The sequence below is a fragment of the Leptonychotes weddellii genome, chromosome 2, assembly GCF_054177405.1.
Source record: "Leptonychotes weddellii isolate Sample4059 chromosome 2, ASM5417740v2, whole genome shotgun sequence".
Lineage (NCBI taxonomy): Eukaryota > Metazoa > Chordata > Mammalia > Carnivora > Phocidae > Leptonychotes > Leptonychotes weddellii.
In genome coordinates this window covers 102602091-102620110 of record NC_138370.1, presented here as the reverse complement: position 1 = coordinate 102620110, position 18020 = coordinate 102602091, and the positions used below count along the sequence as shown (strand labels likewise).

The 18020-nt window shown below is 36.3% G+C and overlaps 1 protein-coding gene across 1 annotated transcript in view; it reads left to right on the top strand.

Annotated features, from left to right (window-relative positions):
- Positions 1-18020, top strand: part of BANK1 (B cell scaffold protein with ankyrin repeats 1) — a 281977-nt gene that overhangs the window by 113041 nt on the left and 150916 nt on the right. The window contains exon 7 of the mRNA XM_081813132.1: positions 16513-16709. Within this exon, the coding sequence (XP_081669258.1) occupies positions 16513-16709 (197 nt within the window). The remainder of the gene's footprint in view (positions 1-16512; positions 16710-18020) is intronic.

The following is an 18020-nucleotide window of genomic DNA, read 5'->3' as shown; positions in this document are numbered from 1 at the left end:
AGTCTGTTCTTCAGTGAGCTCTCCAGGCCACACCATCTCCGTTTCTGTCCATGCTGCTATAAACTGCAGCAGCCTGGGTTGTGCGCCCCTCCGCAGTGCTCCCAGCCCTGCCTCCAGGTTGGGGCACGTCTCTGCCCTTTGTCGCCAGCCGCTCCCAGTTCGCACCCCCGACCCACCACTCTGCCCCTGGGGGCTGCCGTAAAGTCCTTTCCCCAATGCTACCGGTCTGCGAGTCTGTGTCTGTCTGCAGCGCACGAGGCTGTCACTCACTGGTGGTGTAGAATTCCCACGGCCAGGCTCCCTCCTGCTGCTGTTTATCCTCCGTTATCTGCCCGCAGAATCACGGTTCCCCGGCTTCATACCTCAAAACCAACCGCCTGCAATATTCTGTTTGTAGAGATCCAGATCTTCTTACATCTCAGGCTGGTTTTGTGGGTGCTCAGAATGGTCTGATAGATATCCAGCTCAATTCCGGGGACCAGTTGAAATAGGGTCCCCTACTCCTCTGCCATCTTTCCTTCATTATGCCCGTTTCCATTAGCATAACAGCACATATGGTGTAATAATTGAGAAGTCTCTAAATTATAGATAAAAAGATGAGCCTGCAAATGTATATTTTCTGCCACTTAAGAGAACTTTGATATAAAAGATTCTATTAAGCAATTTTATTTGTTCATTCATATTAGAAGTGTAAACAAAGTGCCAGATACTCTCCTAGGTACTCCGAGGTTGCCATTGTACAAAAGTCTGTCTTCATGGAACTCTTATTTTAATGAGGGCAACAGAATAAGCAATTAAACAGCAACCAAATAAACAAAATATTGTTTTAAATAGTAATTCTGGTTTTGAGAAAAATAAAACAAAGTGGGGAGGTAGAAAGTTGGGAGGTGATGAGATGTCATGCAAAGATTATAATATGGTTTGGTATTATCTACATGTTAGAAATAGTATCTTGCTGCTACGCAGAGAAGAGATTATAGCTGTGTAAGAATGGAAGCAGTGACACTGGACAGGAGACCATTCTGGTCATCTTGGGAGGGATGTGATGATGGCTATCACCTGGTGGGGGCAGTGGAGGTAATGACATGTGCCTTTACTTGGTAGATATTTGAAGGTAAAGATGGTAGGACTTGCTTACAGATTGTCAAAAGCCCAGGAATGAGGTCATCGTGGTATTCACAGCCATTGCCTGGATGAGACCACTCTGTAGAGAGGGTAGTTCAGAGCAAAGTTCTGAGTCCTGGGCAATGCAATATTTAGAGGCCTGGAAGAGAAATTTCCATAAAAGGAGACTGAGATGGATCATTCGCTGAAGTAGGAGTGTGGTGTCTTGAGAGCAAGTAAAGAAAATGTTTCTGAGAAAAAGAAGTGATCAACCATGTCTTATCCTACTACCAAAAGTAGGAGTGGGAAAATGCCACATAATAATTCGTGATTTACAAAATCATTCTCTAATGCCAAAACGTCCCCCCAGTGGATCTAGGTATTCCTCAACTCTTTGCACCAAAAATATCACTTGGCCTATCAGTTTCTCCTGAAAGTCTGTATCGATAGATAGTATCTGTAGACCAAATAATGGACAGATTAAGAATTATAGTTTTTTTTTGTTTCGTTTTTTTTTTACATTTTTAAATTTTATTATGTTATGTTAATCACCATAAATTACATCATTAGTTTTTGATGTAGTGTTCCATGATTCATTGTTTGTGTATAACACCCAGTGCTCCATTCAGTACATGCCTTCTTTAATACCCATCACCAGGCTAACCCATCCCCCCACCTCCCTCCCCTCTAGAACCCTCAGTTTGTTTCTCAGAGTCCATAGTCTCTCATGGTTCGTCTGCCCCTCCGATTTCCCCCCCTTCATTTTTCCCTTCCTACTATCTTCTTTTTTTTTTTTTAAACATATAATGTATTATTTGTTTCAGAGGTACAGGTCTTTGAGTAACTCCCCAAGACCCCAAAATTCTGTAAAAAATCTAAAAGTAGTTGGAAATGCAGACTGATTCAGAGAAAGCAAGTTGTTAACAAGTGAAATAAAGTGCTAGAGAAGACACAGAGAAGAGGATTATGTAAAGTTTCAATTAACTACCTCTCAGGTTCATTTTCCATTGTAGTAAACCTGAATTTCATTTGTTATGTGCCCTTCCCCCCATTTTAAGCATCTCCAAAGTTGAAAGATGTGTTCATATATACACACATTGGGATAAAATATGAATAGAAGCCTACAGGACAAAATGATGAACAGAGCAGTGTAATATACAAGGGACAGTCTAGCAGATAAGTAAAAAAAAAATGTAACAGATTAGGCTGAGAATCCAAACTGTCTGGCAACAGCAAGGTTAACTGCACATGATAGAGAACAGGTGAGGCCTGAAAGCTAAAGCAGTAGGCTGCTTTGTGTCCAGCTACTTTCATAGCATTCCTATCCTGAGAGCCAGTTTCTGACTTGGCTCATTCTGGAAGCCAGAAAGGTGAGCTGGAATGGCAAAAGTTGTATCCTTATGGAATAAATTGTTGACAATAATGAGAATCTGGGAAATAAGCATGACCTCTACCCATGATATCTGACTATAAGAAATTATATCCTTTGTGCTCATTTTCCACAGAATCTGAATGGAGATTACCGCTGTAAGAATATAATGTGTGATGTTTGGTTGAAATATTGTTTCTAACAGTGTTTATTTCTCAGATTGTTGTAAGACTGTATATTTCTCCAGGAAATAAATAAAGAAAAATATATTTTAGCATTAAATTTTCTCTTCGATTGTAGTCTTTTCCATTGATGACACAAAATGATATTTTAAAATTTGTAAAGCAGGGGTGCCTGGTTGGCTCAGTCAGCTGGACGTCCGACTCTTGGTTTTGCTTGGTCATGGTCTCAGGGTCCCAGGATTGAGCCCCACATCAGGCTCCATTGGGCTCTGTGCTCAGTGCAGAGTCTGGTTGTCCCTCTCCCTCCCCCTCTGCCCCTTCCCCGCCCTCTCTCTCTTTCTCTCTCTCTAAAATACATACATACATACATACATAAAGTCTTTTTAAAAATTAAAAAAAAAAAGTAAGCCATGACAGAAAAGGAAATCTCTTGGAGAAACAGTGAATAGAATGGAGAAAAAGTCTACCCCAGATATACTTTGTATACTTTGCAATTTTATTAGCTCTCTGTGAGGTTAATCTCAGTTTTCTGGCTATCCACTCTTGCTTAATTATTTGAACCAAGCCGCATTCTTTCTTGTATTTAGCATTTTGCTCTTAAACTTTGGTGGACATCAGAATTACTTGGAAGATTTGTTAAAACTCAGTTTGCTGGGCCCTACTCAGAATTTTTGATACCGTAGGTCTGGGATGGGCCCAGGGATTTTACATTTCTCACAAATTCATAGATGATATTGATGCTATTGGTCTGTGAGTCACCAGTAAAAACCACTGAGTAAACACAGCAGTAATGGGTGGTACTGTTATATACATAAATAAAATTGACATGAATAAAATTAAAGTCAAGATAATGTATTTATTTTTATTTTATCAGCTGTGTTCCGGGATTTAAAGGATAGCTGCAGAATGAAGTAATCTTAGAGTGCTTATCTAAAACATGTATGTTTTGTGTATATATCATTAAAAAAAACCCAAAAATCCCTCATGAATTCTTAGAAGTTTAACAGACTCTATCCTAGGTACTCCTCCAGATACTGAGGGAAGGCAGAAGAATATGAGATAAATAAAATACAACACAATGATACAGTGCCACTGTATCATTTTATTTTTTTTTAAGATTTTATTTATTTGAGAGTAAGAGAGATCACGAGCAGGGGGAAGGGTAGAGGGAGAAGCAGACTTCCCACTGAGCAAGGAGCCCAATGTGGGGCTCCGTCCCAGGACCCTGAGATCATGACCTGAGCCGAAGGCAGACGCTTAACCGACTGAGCCACCCAGGCACCTGCACTTTACTTACTTTAACTCATTTAATTCCTCATAAGAATCCCATGGAAAGTACTATTTTTAATCTCTGCTTTACAGATGAGACATTGTATCACTTGCCCGAATAGTGGCAGAGCTGGGATTTGGATCCAGAGAGCCCAGCTGAGGTGGCCACATTACTAACCACTCAATGACTGCAACCCTGTATACACTGTGATGAGCTGTAGCTCCAGGGTGTCGTGGGAGTCCAGAGAAAGAAGGGCAGTCAGAGAAAGCTTCCTAGGGAGATGATCTTAAATTTAGAGGAAAGGTTATGAATTATTTTTACTAAATTATTTAAAATTACTACTTTAACGAATAATTTATAGAAGCAAGTTTTAAATTATCTCAGATGCTCTGTATGTTATTTTTTTGCAATCCTAGAAATATGATGATTTTTGTTTCAGAGTGCGTGATTTCCTTCCAATCACCCATTTTTACCTCCATGGGCAAATACTATCCTTTAGGATGGAGCTCTGTTTATTTTGTCCATGGATTTATTCCCAGTGCCTGTAAGTGTTTCTAGCGCTCAATAAACATTTACTACATTAATTAACTTGTTAATGGCAACCAAGTTAACTACAGAATAACATCAATAAGACCCTGGTCAGCAATCCATATAGACTCTAATATTTGAGCTCCAAAAAGAAAAGAGCTCTTCTTTGTAGGAATATAAGGCAGCTATTTATAATGTCATTATTTTGTCTTTTCTCTTCTTTTCTACCTCTGATCTGTGGTATCTGCCATAGCGGAATGAAAAAAAAAAATGGCATGTGAGCTTTCTGAATATTTTGCTTGAATTCTCGTGCACAAAACCCCAAAACACATATGTTCATCTTCTCTGGGCCCACACAAAAAAATGCAGGGTTTTCAGGTTTGAAAGTAATAAGTTTAAATCTATAAGTTTATCATAGGGTAGGGGAATAAAACATAAACACTGTCCATTAGTAACTGATAACAGGAAAGAGGCTCTGTACTATGCATTTTATTAAGAAATGCATGCCTGGGTTAGCTTCAATTACACACATGCACACAGATAATGGAAATGGTCTTTTTTTATTCTATTATAGATTGAATAAGTTATTACTTAAGGAACTCCTCTTACTTTGCAGCTGCTGTGCAGTAGTGATCCTCAAACCTGGAGTTTCTGTCCTCTGAAATTCTTGACAGGTCCAGAAACCCCCCAGCACTAACCTATTATTAACCTATCCCCGAATATCTTTCGTTTCTAAAAGGGACTCATTTGCTCTCGGGATTCTACCATTACCAAATAGTTACAGAAGATCTTTGTAGTGTCACTGCAGGTGTAAAGACTCTGAGAAGGATAGTGATTCAAAGACAGAACTTGTTTTTATGTCTTGTTTCTATAGGTTATGGTTTACCAAAACCACTGTGGTCATTTTCCTCACCTAATTAGTCAGGATGCTCCAGAGAAACAGAACCAATAGGATGTGTTAAGAGAGACAAAGAGACAGAGAGGTTTACTTTAAGGAACTGGCCCATGTGATTGTGATTGTACACAATTCTGAAATGTGTAGGTCATGCCAGGAGGCTGGAAATTTCAGCAGAAGTTGATTTTGTTGCCTTGAGTCCAAAGGCAGTCTGGAGACCAAATTTATTCCTCGCTGGGGATCCTCTGTCTTTTCTCCTACAGCCTTCAGCTGATTAGATGAGGCCCACTCCCATGACGGAGGGTAATCTGCTTTACTCAGAGTCTACTGATTTAAATGTTAATCATATCCACAGTATGCTTTCATAGTTACATCTAGACTGATATTTGACTAAACAACTGGGCACCATAACCAAGCCAGGTGACACATAAAAATAACAATCACACTTACCATCATTCTATTGTTTAGAGGTCAGCAGCTCTAAACAACAGTAATTTACCCACACACCTCTTGGGATCCCTAGCAATCAGTTTGAAAAATGCTGGTCAATAGATTTGTAAAGCAACCATAACCTAGTAGATAGAAAATTTTCTAAAATATCCTATCCTAGTTAATAGACTGAGGATGTGTTGATAGTGTGGTTAAGAGAAATAATTTGAATTCATGTATGTAATATAAATCCTTGATCAAGGAAAAATAGATATTGCTTAGAATGTTAAGACATACTGAATTATAGAGCTATTACTACCTTCCTGTTTCATGAGGGTGTCTTTTGAGTTAACATCTCCTGCTTAGTGTAGTAAGCTAAATTATCCCTAAAGAAATTCATGTCCCAATTCCCAGGTCTGCAATTATGTTACCTTATATGGCAAAAATATGTCTGGGGCCTTATTTCAGAATATTTTCTCTTCTAATAAAAAATCACCTCAGAATATTTGCTCTTCCCCAAAACAAGTTTTCTGTGGTGACCCAGGAGCTAAGGTTGTAGCCAATATGCTCTAGTCAAAGACCCATATGTCTAATATGACTTACTGCTCTATAATTTACTGTGGCAGCTACCCCATCAACACCCACACCTATGCCTCTTCATGGCTATCATTGGCACCTTCCCTAATGAATTTCTCTTTCTCTTACCTTGTAACTTTGTAGCCATGAACCTGAATGTTATCTTAAATCCACCTCTTTCCTTCAGAGCAGGCAGACTCAATCATCAAGTCCTATTAACTTTTCTTTTGAAGTGTCTGACATTTCTGTTCTTCCTTGTCCATTCCAGTGTGTCTCCACTCTAATTCAGACCATCAGTTATTTCTCCTTGCTCCTGAAAAAGTTTTCTAGCAGGTTTTTCTAACATGTTTCATTTTCTGTCCTACACTTGGGTGCTCCCCTAGACATTCTTACATTCCATTTTTATCCTGTCCCTATATTATGTATGATGATGCTCCCAAAGGCATCTTAAGCTCTAACCAGTCCCTTTATTGCCCCCAGTACTGCCCAAATTTTCCTTGCTTTAGTTCATTTTTATTTTCAAAATTATTTAACATTTTTAAAGAATAAATCGGTTGCTAAAGACTATAAGAAGTCCTGAAAAATGCTGAATACTCCTTACTACCAAAATCAAGCATCCTTGCGTGATATGTTGGTTTACTGCCTGGCAGTGCATATCCCTTGGATTTCTATGTGAGGCCCATACAAAAGCCAGTGGGTAGCTTTCCACCTGTAAGTCATGGCCTCATGGGAAAGTGTCCAGCTTTCTGATCTCAGCTTCACCCATTGTGTTTCCTCACTTATGTTGTTCTAGGCTTCCTGACTCTTTCTAGGTTCTTTCCTGGCTTCTTCCTGCATTCTTAGTTTTTTTGTTTTTTGTTTTTTTTCACTGTCAAGATTCAGCAGAGCAAAGTAATTTTCAAAAGTCATTTTTAAATGAACACAGAGGAACAATACAGTCACACATCTATAGAAATAAAGTTTCTAGAGATTTCTTAAACAGAGATTAGCCACAGATTGGCTGGATTGGTTGAACTTGGAGCAGCCCCACTCTTTTTATTACGTCATCACTGTCCGAGTTAGATAATGGAGAATGGATAATAAACCTGCTCAAATGCCGTGAGATTTAATTTTAATTGATACCATTCCAAGAACTGCTAATAAGGACTATACATCCTCCTTTGCTTCCTAACATCACCTCCAGGCATGGGGTCCAAACTCCCAGGCTGTTTATTGTGGCTTCATGGATTTACTTCAGTCTTGTTTTACATGTTGCCTTATTTCTCCTTGGCCATTCCTGGCCACTGCCCTGGATAAGAAAGTGTTTTACAGTGTGTCCCCAAATACTCCTTCTCTGGGATCAGATCATCTTGCATCAACCTGCTGCTTACATGTTCTGCTGCTCTGCTGTCACTCATTGTAACACTACATGCCTGCGATTCCTCCTTTTCCACTCCATTCATTCATTAGCTGTCATATTTCCTTCCTTTTCTCTTCCTTCTTCCTCTTTTCCTCTTTCTCCTCCTCTTATTACTACTGTTGCTAATTTTCTGGTGGATTCTATCTATGAGGGTATTCAGTGAACAATGAACTCTTTCTGGATTCAAGGTTACATGCTCCATTCATTTCTCATGCTTCTTGTCAGGTCATCATTCAGATATTTTGCATGCCAGAACATCAATCCTCCAGAACTTTATTTTTATAGCTTTATAAAACTCCCAAATCTTAAGCATTTAGTTACAACAAAATATACAGAATCTAATCAAAATTAAAAAGATCTACAGTCACTCAAAGGAATTTATATTATCTGAGAACAACAAAGTAAGGATTCACTTTCATCCTAGACTTTCCTATTATTTTGCCTAAGCCTGGCAAGTGGGAAGATAAACAAGACAGAGTCAAGGCCCTAGGACTGTTCTTTCAACCTCCAGGGTGGTTGCCAGTGTGGGCTTTAACCATGCCCAGTTTGTATTTTAACCTTGTAAGCCCTAAACACAGAGACAGGCAGGGAGAATGCCTCAAAAATCATGGGCTGAGATGTTCACAGCTTCCTCCTCTAGCCTGTTGCCTTTCCTGGCCTCACCCTGAGAAACAACACACAGGACTGCACCCAGAGACTCCTTAACCGTGTGGAAGAAAGAAAAGAAGGCACTATACTAAATGCCCCGCCGTGTTGCAATGGGAAACAAATGTTGAACTCTCTCTCCAAAAGGGAAAAGGGGACTTTAGATTGCTTTACAATGCAATTGATTCTCATTGTTCACGGTAGTTTTGTACTATAAAGTCACTGAATAGAGAATACTGAACATTGCTCGAGGAGAATACAGGATTAGCTTCCTGCAAACTTCTGGTCACATTTTCATCAGCCTATCAATACATAGCCTCATTTTATGCATGTTTCTGTTTAAAAACACAGCATTTAATATGTATTTTTGAGTCATTAACATAGAACTCACCAACAATATCATTATAATTCATGCCTGAATGCAGCTTATCTAACACACTTATTCTCTTCATAAAGCGGATCACAGCCTTTTTGTGCTTAGGAACACCAGACAGCACCCCTGTGCTATGCCAGGGGGCCACTTTGTAAACAACTAATCACCACCAACAACAACAAAAAAACCCACAAAAATGGGAAACATGTGGCACTACATAGACCACAAAGAGGACATTTGTTTTAAGTATGAGAGTTGAAATAAGAAGGCAGGGTGTTGCCTTGTTTGACCTCAGCTGGGAACATGCACTCAGATTTTTTACTGCTCTGCACATGTCTACAAATGACCACAAAATGGCCACAAGTTTTGATTTGGCGGGGGAGGGAACAAATACATTTTAATGAGTAGGAAAATTTGCAAATATGAAATTCTGAATAATGAGGATCAATAGTACTTGTTTGTATGAAAGAATACATTGGACCTAGATTTAATAGCTTATTGGTTAGATGTTACCATCTTCATTTAAAGGTTGAGAAAATTGAGACACAAAGTTCAAGTAACTTGTCCAAATTACACCATTAGTAAATTCTGGAGTTGGGATTCCATCCATCCAATCTGGTTCCAAAGCCCTGATGTTTAAGCACATCTGCACAATATTGCCTCTCAAAATAAATATTAAGTTTTGGAATTCTAAGGTTTATAATAACAAAAGCTGTTATTTTGAACTTTATTAAGATGAAACCAGGATTCATTTGAATATAATGTTGATTAGGAATTCAACCACTTTAACTAAAACACTTATAAAAAAAAAATCTTACATGAAGTTTCCTGAGACAATTAACAAGGGACATACAAATCGGATACAACTTTTAATATTTTTCTCTTAAATATTTAAAAGAATATTTTAGTAACAAGAATGTAATTGGAATAATTAATGAGGTGAATACAAAATTGAGATTAATACTAAAGTGTGTATCTTTGTACTTCCCACTCATCTTTTATGTAATACAAAAGATAACAACAAAACTGCAGCAAAGGGATTTGATGGAACATTATTTCCCTTGTGCATTGAATTTACACTGTCAAGGCTTTAGAAATATAATAACCCTGGAGGTATTTTTTTTTTGTTGCTTGAAATTCTAAATAGGATTCTATGTTTACTATTTCGACAGCATGTGGAGAATGGCACCTCACATGTTGCATTTGTGCTTCTCTTGTCACAGAACAATCAGATTCATACACCCAGCAATGCTCCACTTTACAGATCCACGGAAATACTAACACTTATCAGACTCCAAATCCTATGATGAAAGGAATGAAAATTATTATCTTTCTTCAACCTTCTCAAATATTATCCTTACTCTTTAATTGGTATCTGATTAGCATCCAGGGAAAATTACCCTAAGAACATCTGTGGCATGGCTTCTAACCCAGAAGAAAATCAGAAGTCCCCAACCCTCTGATTTTATAAATGAAGAATCAGAGGTCCAGGGAGATGAAGGAACTTTCTTAAGCATTACAGATTTAGTGGCTGAGCTGGGATTAGAAAGCAGATCTCTTGACTTATCTTCTCTTTGTTGTGTGCTTTATTGTTTTGTCCTGAAGTGGCCACCTGGTCATTCTACTTTGAGTGAATAAATATTTATGATTCCAGATAGTGATTTATGAGAACAAATGGATTACATGATCACGCACTTCCAGTTTGCATCATCATCTTTTAAATTTTTAAAGCTTATATTCCAACCTTTGGTATATTCCCATTCTATTATTCTAGTGAGCTAGGTTAATCTTTTGAAAGCTTTGGTTTGATTACTTCAGTCTAATTATTGGCCACCTTTTATAGGGATTACCTTGAACTGTTAGAAATGGCTCAGCACAAATATATGACTCAATTTCTTTACTATGTACCAACTCACCTATTTATTTTTATTTGTAAAACTAGTGAAATTGGAATTTCCTTGAAAGGGGAGAGACATTTAATTCTGTTCTTCTGAAATTACCATTCAACAAACATTGGTTGAAACAACTAAAACTGAAAATTTATTTCATCCAGAAAAAAAAGTCAAAAGCAAACTGACCACACTTTTGTGTGAATTGTGGCTTCTTATTTACACCTTGATAATAAAAACAGATGCAATGAATCTTGATTAATTCAGTGGAAATTTCCATGAAATGAAGCAGATGTACACTACAGATTAAGCAAACTTTAAAAGGCTTTTTATATCTTTTTAAGGAATCCATTATTTTAATCCAATAAGTAAGATTATAAACCGCTTATAAAATAAATGTTGTAAGTTTAAGAAAATCGCTAAATGGTGTATAAGCTAAGACTAATAGGACTTCTGTTTCTCATTACAGTGTACATCGTAAGAGTGTATTGCTCCCATTGTAACAACAACAAGCAAGATGATTTTCAAAATCAGTTTCTCTTTTTTAATCCAGCAGAAAATGAATGACAAAAGAAATCTAAATGAACCAAATTCCAGAAAGGGACAAGTCCTTCATAAGAAAGAAGAAATTCATGAATTCCTTTATCCTTTACAGAGCAACAAGAACTCACTATTAATGATGAGTAAAAAGAAACCAACTGAACATTTAGCAAACTTTAAGTGGATATATTAGGCTAGTGTGATGGACAGAAGTCCCAAAGAACCCCAATTACAGATTGGGTCTGCATCACCCACTACCTCTCTTTTGTAGTCTAAGTACACAGAGGTAGTATACCAATGGCTGAAGGGCAGGAAAACTGAGAGGGGTCCTTGAAAAACATCCCGAGTCTTCCCTAAAAGTCTACTAATGGCTGCTGAAGAGTGAAAGGGGGACAGTTTGCTGAGACAAATCCCACCAAAGCTTTTACCATATGGAAAGCAAGTTCTAAATAGAGAGAGGCATAAAGCTGGAAGAAATACCTCCAAGCTATTGGGATGGTAAGGAGTCTGCCCTAACTGGGTATACTACAGAGGCCCCACAAAATCTGAGAGAGATATACTGATGTGAAGTTTGGAGGCGGGACTGGAGAAAAAGAAGAATATCTGGTGACCCAAAAGCTGACAGCCAGTCTGTACAGCAGCTGAGTTTTCTTGAGTCTCAGTAGGGCTCAGATCCCAGCCTGTGCTGAAGAAAGCTGTGATCCTGCCCTCAAAATATTTGAGGCCAGTTGTTAATGGAAGCTAAGTAAAGACACAAAAATGACCAAACTCAGTTAGTTCATTGACAGATAAGTTTCACTCTGTTCCCAAGTGTAGTTGTCTGACTGAGGAAGTGGTGTGCCTTATTCTGGGGGTAAACGTTATTTATTTCAGTTCTATAATACAATGTTCAGTGTACAATAAAAAATTACAAGAAATATGAAGAAGGAATAAAAGGTGACCCTTGGTCAAGAAAAGAGACAGTGATTAGAAGCAGACACAGAAATGTTCCAGATGTTGAAATTATCAGATGGAACATTATGATAAATACGTTATAGAATCTATTGTAAGAGTTGGCAAAATGTGTAAAAAGTTGGCAATTTTATCAGAGCAATAGAAATTATAATAAAAAAGGAAATCCTAGAAATATACAATGTCATAAAATTTTTAAAAATTAAATAGCCTTAATTGTAGAAACAACAAAGAAGAAAAGAGAATCAGTAAACTTGAAGACAGTCCAAATAACTTATTCAAACTGAAAAAGAGATGAAAAATCTAGACTCAAAGTAAAACCATAAAAAAGAACAAGCTCAATTCATCTACATATTAATTTGACTCAATTCTAATCCAAGCTGTATAGGATAATATTAAATAATCTAACATATGTGTAATTGTAGTCCCTTAGTAAAGGTAACAGAGAATGAGGCAAAAAAAATATTTGAAGAAATAATGGCCATGAATGATCCAAAGTTGATGAATGACTTCAATCCACAGATTCAATAAGCCCCATAACCCCCAAGCAGAATAAATACAAAAATATACCTACACACACCATAGTTAAACTGCTGAAAATCAAAAATAATAATAAAATCTTAAAAGTAGCTGTGGGTGGGGAGGGTGAGAGGGTGAGGAGTTTGTGATGGAGAAAGCACATTCCATACAGGAAAACAATTAGAAGAATGATATCTGACTTCTCATCAAAAAAAAGGGCCAGAAAATAACGCAATACACATGTATATGTGATTCCACTTATATGAAATCCAAGAAGAAATCAAACTTAACCTATGTTGATAAAAATTAGAAAGTAGTTGCTTCTGAAGTGGAGAATTGACTAGAATGAGATATGAGAGAATTTGCTGCGGCGATACAAGCTTTCTTTAGCTTGTTTTGGGTGGTGGTTACATGGGTGTATATAATTGTTAAAACTCATCAAACTCATCAGTGCAATTTTAAATTATATTTTTATAAAAAAAAATTTGTAATCCCTAGAAACATAAATATTACAAACTTGCCTGTTCCAGATACAGAGGAATCCATTCATATCTCAAATTCTCATAATAATTAAATCAAGGTGAAAATATAAAAAGTATGGTTTTACAAAAAGTATACATAAAAGCCTGAACTAGTTCTTAGCATAATCATACCTGTATTGACATGAATATCTTTATTCATATATAGAAATATAATATTATATCCATATGCTGAATATATTTAATTTGATGTTCTACAAAAATAATGCTAAAGATCATGATTTAATTAGCATTAAAATAACTAACATAGTGCCTATGAATCATTTCAAATTCTTTGAAAGGTTAACTCTGTCATATTTTAATTTTAAAAACTTAAAAATTTTTTAGTTATTGGTCATGTGTATTAGCAGGCTGAGCATTTCCAGCTTAATGAAAATAAGCAGGCAAAATAACCTCATCCAAGATAATAAAAAGGGTTGCTGTAAATGATCATTTAGGCCAATTTAAAACTGTTTCATCATTTTATAAAGGACCAACTATTCTGGGGTCAAGCTCTCAGGATGGTTAGTACTTTGGAATAATGAAAAGAATTAGGGATCTTATGGTTGGAACAAAGATGATTTAGGACAAGAATGCTTTAAACTATTGACACAGAAGAGAGAATATTTATTGAATGCCTATTATGTTTCAGACACTTGCTGGGCACTTTTTCTGTGTTACGTCACTTAATTATCTCAATAGCCCTACAAATTTGGAAGAGAAGGCTAGGCTCAGATAATTAGTAGCTTGTTGAAGTTCACATAGTGAATACCGACTCTAAGCCTGTGCATTTGTGACTATCATATTCTATATTGCCCAAAGGATATTTAGAGGAAATACAATTCACCTCAAGAGAAGTAAGAATTGTCCAATAATCAGTGTTGTCTAACCAAGACACAGGCTGCCTTAGGAAGTAAAGGACACTCTGTCATTAGAGGTATGCAAGTAGAACCCAGATCATCTCTTATGAACTCTAGGAATACAATTCTTTTTTTTTTAATGTTATGTTAATCACCATACATTACATCATTAGTTTTTGATGTAGTGTTCATGATTCATTGTTTGCATATAACACCCAGTGCTCCATGCAGTGTATGTGCCCTCCTTAATACCCATCACCAGGCTAACCCATCCTCCCACCCCCCTCCCCTCTAGAACCCTCAGTTTCTCAGAGTCCATAGTCTTTCATGGTTTGTCTCCCCCTCCGATTTCCCCCCCTTCATTTTTCCCTTCCTGCTATCTTCTTCCTTTTTTTTTTTTAACATATAATGTATTATTTGTTTCAGAGGTACAGGTCTGTGATTCAAGAGTCTTACACATAGGAATACAATTCTATTACTGGGTAGGAAACTGAAAAGATACCCTCTAAGGCTCTTTCATGTCTGTAACCTCACAAAGTATTCTAGTAGATTAGTGGATTTTAAGCTACTACTAAAAATGAAGTAGAGAAATGGAAAATAAAGAAGCCAACCTTCAAACTTGTAGCACCCTTTACTATCACTATAATCTTAAATCAACAGAACTTCTTCCATTTACATATCAGAAAGCACGGTTCAGAGTAGCACGACTGTTAAGAAAGGTAGCCTGAAAAACCATGACCACTTACCATAGTCCTAGTTACTCTTTTTGATGTACAAGAGAGATTCTTAATGAAGTTTGTTGTTGTTGTTTCTATTATATTATCCTAAACTTGAGGGATTTACTGACCGGGGTTTGGTGAGGTTAAAAGGTGACTGTGTTCCCATAATGATTAAACATTTATTTAATGATAAAAACATTTTAAGTTGCATTGACAGTGATTTAAAAGTTCACCAGAATAATAGTGTGCAGGAATAATGCATAAAGCATTGATTTCCAGGTGATGTTTTTTGTTTATTGTATGATGTGTCAGTGAGAGAGATGATCAAGGGTATGTAGAAATCTGACATTATCATGTAAATATTTTTCTTCATTAACTTTGCCCTGGTTTAATTATAGCAGAAAATTATATTTCATGGTGCCTTTTAATGAAAATAAATAAAAAATTATATCTTAATACCTTAAGTAACTACACTTTTATTTTGAAGATGGTACCTACTTTAGACAGTTTCAGCTTTCACAGGTTCATCTTCATAAAATATTTGATAAATTTTGACCCACTGCATACCACATAAGAAGGGACCAGTGCATTTATCACTGAAATACAACCATGGGATTTACCTATAGCCATTTAGTACTAACACATTTTGAAGGGTAAAATATTTCCTTACAGCAAAGTTATTAATGTATCCTGGAGGGCTTTGTTTTGTTTTCTGTTAAAACATACAAACCAACAAACTAAATAACACCCTGAAACACCCAAGTGAATTGAAAACTCAACATCTCATTTCCTCATTTCCTTTTTTGTTGCTTTAGTCTACAAAATAGCAAAGAGGTAAATGAAGCCAGATTCAGTTTTCCAAAACATTATGGAAGAAAATTGACTTTTGCTTTGACACCTTTGTTTCGGTTGCCATAAGTCTTCCCATTGCATGCTTCCGATAATGCCACAGCTATTCAAGCAAGCTGGTATGTAATTTCTGTGACACATTTTTTCCAGCTAGGTGTGAAAGTATAGAATAATAACAAACCATCACTCATCTCTGTATGTGTGTTTTTTCATTGAGATAGCAGTTTACACTCACCATTTTATAGTTATACATAATTAATACTCCTAATTGATAGCTAATAACTAATTATGAAACTCAAACTCTGAAAATTGACATGAAAGCTGTAAAATTCTGATGGAAATTTCCATACTGAAGATGCTTATAAAAGTGCTCACCTGTATTTTCTGTTGCAGTTCCTTTTTGAAAGAAAAAATTCACATAGAAATCTAATATAACCCCTCCAGCAGTTATGTGTCCATTTCACCTTCAGAAGGCAGCGAACTAGGCATGGCAGTAGAAAACACAGAAAGGTTTTATAGATGGACCTATTTAATATTGTTAGTGTTTGGCTCATGTTGAAATATATTCAAAAAGATTTATTACAATATGATATTTGTGTTCTGTTTTATTTTGTATTTAAGGGGTTGATATGCCTTTCCAAATTAAACTTACCCCCCAAGTAAGATAGGGGCATTAATGCTAGTGAGAATATCAGTTTATATTTATTGTATGATGAGAAATAGGAAGGAGGAGATGCCTCATTGTTAAAACCACTGATGGTTTCTTATATGTGAAATCACACTGAAAGTCTGTTCTACTTTATGAGAATTACTTTTAGTAGATTGTGTTTGACTTCTTCTTATGGAATTCCAGACATGATAAAAACATATTAATCCTTTTACCTCTTATGCTTACAGATACTCATTTCAAAGAACTCCCAACTCTTCTCCACTGTGCAGCAAAATTTGGTTTAAAGAACTTGGCTATTCATTTGCTTCAATGTTCAGGAGCAACCTGGGCGTCTACGATGAAAAATTTCGAGGGTTCAGATCCAACACATATTGCTGAAAGGCATGGTCACAAAGAACTCAAGAAAATCTTTGAAGACTTTTCAGTAAGGTTTTTTTTTTTTTTCCATTTTATCTCTGGAACTCTTTATAAGTGTGTGTGTGTGTGTGTGTGTGTGTGTGTGTGTGTGTGTACATTGCCCTTTTGGAAATGATGCTACTGCTCAGCTAGAGTATAGTGTCTTTTGGTCCTGAGTCATTCACTGTGTTAAAAAGCATTTTGCAAGATAGGTCAACTTGTTTTAGTATCACTATAAACCAGCTCTGACTCCATGCTTCCTCCCCTAAATAGCCCTTTTTAAAACTTGTCTTTCTGGCTTCTATATAGCCTGTTCCATATTGAAGAGGAGATGATGAAAAGGCAATGAAAACCCATTACCTTTATTCTTTCATTCAAGAGTCTGAGTTAGACACTGTTAGACTCATGAAATTAGATAATTAGGTTAAAGGAAAGCATTCTGATAATCATTCAAAGTCGTCCATAAAAAGTTAATTCATGTTACTTAAATTTGTTTCTCATAGGTGATTCTTTTTCTCTCTCTGTTAAGTCCCGGGTCCTTATTATGTAGGTTGAAGCCCCAAATTTCAGAAGGATATTAGCTTAGAATTAGTAAGAATACAACCAAGGGAAGATTTTGAAGGAGGGGATACTACCTTAGTATATAGAATACACTTTGTGTTTTCATGATCAACTTTAGAAGAGCAATTATTTTCTCTTGTAACAAGAGAAATGTGTGTACATTTTGCTCAAAAAGTGAATTACGCTTCTGATGGCTCTTTGGAAAATGTAATAAGACAATAATTGTTTTGGTGAATATGTCAAAATTTGTCTTTGGATTCTCAGAAGATAAATAATTTTATTGTCAATGAACAGTTAATAAGGAACATTGAAACGCTGTGGGAAGCTTCTGGTCTTTTTAGCATTCATTCTGATTATTAGATTAAGTCAATGTAATATTGGACTTCTATAAATCATTGGTATTTGTGGATTTCAGATGACAACCAATCTAACTTTTTCCACTTTTAAGAAATAGCAAAGTAGTTATCAGAATAGCATGGATATCGTTCACAATGAATTACAATAAGAGATATTTTGCTTGTATTTAAAATCAATACAGAAACAAATAAATAAACAAACATAGAAATAAAGTTTTGTAACAAAATTGAAAAGGTACCTTTTTTATTCTGTATCCTCCAAATTAGGAATAAAAATTTTTATTCCTAAAAAGATTTCAGACTGTGATTCTCACATATCTGATGAGTGCATTCATTTTACTATCTACTCTATAAAGTCATTGACTGGTGCAACATGGTATCTGTCTCAGGTAAGTCAATGAATCAATTCAGTCTTGAGCATA